We start from the raw sequence: 2,836 nt of genomic DNA on the forward strand, positions 1-2,836 counted from the left end.
ATCAAGCATGATGGAATAAAATCATTATTTGGTTTGTGTTTCATCAGTATCAGCACAAGTCAATCCTAATATCTCGTTGATTCTGGCCATTTTCAGTGGAATGGTACACACCTAGGGTAAAACTATCAAAAGATCGATTTCTTTAAGGAATATCAATGCAAAATCGTCTGATCTGTATCATATCTATTTTCAAGGTGACTAATCCTCGATCGGATACTGTGTGCTTAAACCATGTCTTAGTGGGATAATAACGTCTCTCTCTCTTTTCTTGAAAAAAAAAAAAAAGAATTTATGAACTCTCTCCCTTTCTCTAACTAAGAAATCATTTATGAAAAAAGATTATGTACCATAACTGCATAATTAAGTTAAGAAAATATCAATTGGGAGGGTATAACCCCAAAATTGAAGTTTATGGAAGTGTTTAGGGTTCAAATCCTTTGCAGTGGGTAGTGAGTGGATGCTCCTTGCCGCTCTCTGCCTCACTGGAAAGAATTTTTATATGAAATTCATCATTAAAAAAAAAAAAAAATTGAACAATATTTCAAATGACAAGAATACCTCACGAATTAATCCAAATTATTCTTTCAGGAAAAGATTCCTCGTCGCAGCAGTAAAATTTTCCCCCCGTTTTCTTGTGTGATTGTATTGGTTCAAAAGGGTCTCTTCGGGTTTCAACTAATTTTCTTATTGAGAAACAACTCATCAAGGACGATTGGAGGTCCTAATGAGGCTTATAACCGTTGGATGGAAATCCAAATAGAATATCTTTGTATTTGGATAGAAACAACAAATGCTGACGTGTCACCTACTCAGCCCACGCGTTCCATACTACCCTAAAATCTTTCCTTCTATATTCACTTTTGTGTGGAAAACCTAAAAAGACCTTCTTCTATATATACAAAGAGGGGAGGAGAAGCCAGACACAGACTACCTCTCTACCTGGTTGATTTCAGACAGCTCATAAGAGAAGAAGATGGAGAAGTCATCATCAGCTATTGTTGTTTCTAAGCCTGAAACAAAGAAGTTCAACGAGAAGGAAATGTATCGGCCATGGTCTGAACTCGCAGATCTAATTATTGAGAAGATCTATGGTGGTCTGGAATTCCTAGATAAATTCCGGACGGCATCGGTCTGTGTCTCGTGGAGAAATGCTGCTCCGGAGTTCGCGAGACGCCGTCCTCAGAAGCTAGTTCCATGGCTAATCCTCTCTTATGATGTACAAACAGAGGCTCTAGGTCTTCTCAACTTCCATGAGAATATGATCCACCACATAAGGATACCGCACATCAATATGAAATTATGCTGCGGTTCATCACAAGGGTGGTTGTTTATGTTCGATGACGCACAATACAACCATTGCTTCCTATTGAATCCAATCACCAAAGCTCGAATCCATCTTCCACCTCTCAATATTGAACTGCTACCTCATGATGTTGTTAAGGTAATCTTGTCTTCCGATCCTAAGATCAGTGAAGAATGGATAGTTGTTGCTTGTGTAGCATCACGTGGGTTAATCTTCTACAAATCAACTTTCATGTCATGGTCCTTTGCGTCACCAGAAGACAGATTATGGTATCCTTTGGATGATAGAGACATTGTAATTTATGGTAGAAGAGTTTATGCTCTTGAAATATTACATTCACTTTCGATTTATGATATGGATCATCTAATATGCATCCTCGAGGGTTCTGCAGTTTCACCATTCTATGATCTTCATCACACCACCGATCCGTATATTAGCTACTTGGTGGAATCAAATGGAGAAATATTTCTGATTGCGAGGTTCTTTAAGAATATCAGGAACCCATGCACTGCCTGTGATAGCTTATCGTTTGGGGAGTGCTTTGAATGCCAATCTGCAAGTTTTCATTATGTAACTTTAAAATTTCTTTTGTTCAAGTTGAAACTGAACTACGACGAAAGGAGAAAGAGGACAGATTATGTCTGGGTCAAACAATCAAGTCTGGGAGTCGATCAAGCACTGTTTCTAAGCAAAAGTGGCTCCATATCAATCTCAACTATAGAGAGCCCAGGGGTGCATGGTGATTCTGTATATTTCACAAATGACTTGCATCCAGAGACAGGTAAGCTTTTCGATAGAGGAATCTACCATATCCAGGATGGCCAGTGCGAACCCCTTATTCAGATCGACTCCTATCCTTCCGACTTTCCTTCAGTGTGGATCACACCCTCAATTTGAGAACTTGGTGGGTTAGAGTTTTACTATTGCTTTTGCAGCTTTCTCTGAGTTAAGATGAATTTGATGGCCGGCGAAGACTTATTTACTTGGAAGGATCTTCTTAGCATTGCATGTATGGATCTTCTTGGGTTCTTGTTTGTTGTCTTTTTTTTTTTTTTTTTTCGGGAAAGGTGGGGTTGGGGTGTGAATTTGGGTTATTTCCTTTCCTCATAATTGACATCAACTTCAGGGTTACTATGGGTAGAGGCTTGAAATTAGGGTTTATTTTTCTTTGAATATATTAGGCTATTATGCTTATACTAGCTAGTTGAATGTTGAAATAAGTCATACATCATTGTATGTTTTGAAGTCTTGAAGAACTTCATCCCATCCAATACCTTGAAAACAAGCCTATAATTGGAAGAGTTTGTATTGTACTGGCTGAGCACATCCCCAACTTTGTCATTTCTGGAAGTGAATAACAGTTGAATATTCTATGTATCTGGATTACATGAAATGTCTTTAAGAAAAGTTAATTCTTCATCACATGTGTGAAATCATGCAAATAGTAAAATTTTATCCAATCCATTATGTGTTACATCAAACTAATCATGTATATGAAGAAACTAAGAATAAGAGAAGGGGAGGGGGGGGGGG

General features: G+C 38.0%; 1 protein-coding gene across 1 annotated transcript; it reads left to right on the top strand.

Moving 5' to 3' along the window:
• The first annotated feature begins 973 nt into the window (after positions 1–973).
• Positions 974–2,200, top strand: LOC122059839. The gene has a single exon (XM_042622872.1). It carries the CDS (start codon positions 974–976, stop codon positions 2,198–2,200), a length of 1,227 nt encoding a protein of 408 aa, XP_042478806.1.
• The last annotated feature ends 636 nt before the right edge of the window (positions 2,201–2,836 follow it).

Source organism: Macadamia integrifolia, chromosome 13, assembly GCF_013358625.1.
Source record: "Macadamia integrifolia cultivar HAES 741 chromosome 13, SCU_Mint_v3, whole genome shotgun sequence".
Lineage (NCBI taxonomy): Eukaryota > Viridiplantae > Streptophyta > Magnoliopsida > Proteales > Proteaceae > Macadamia > Macadamia integrifolia.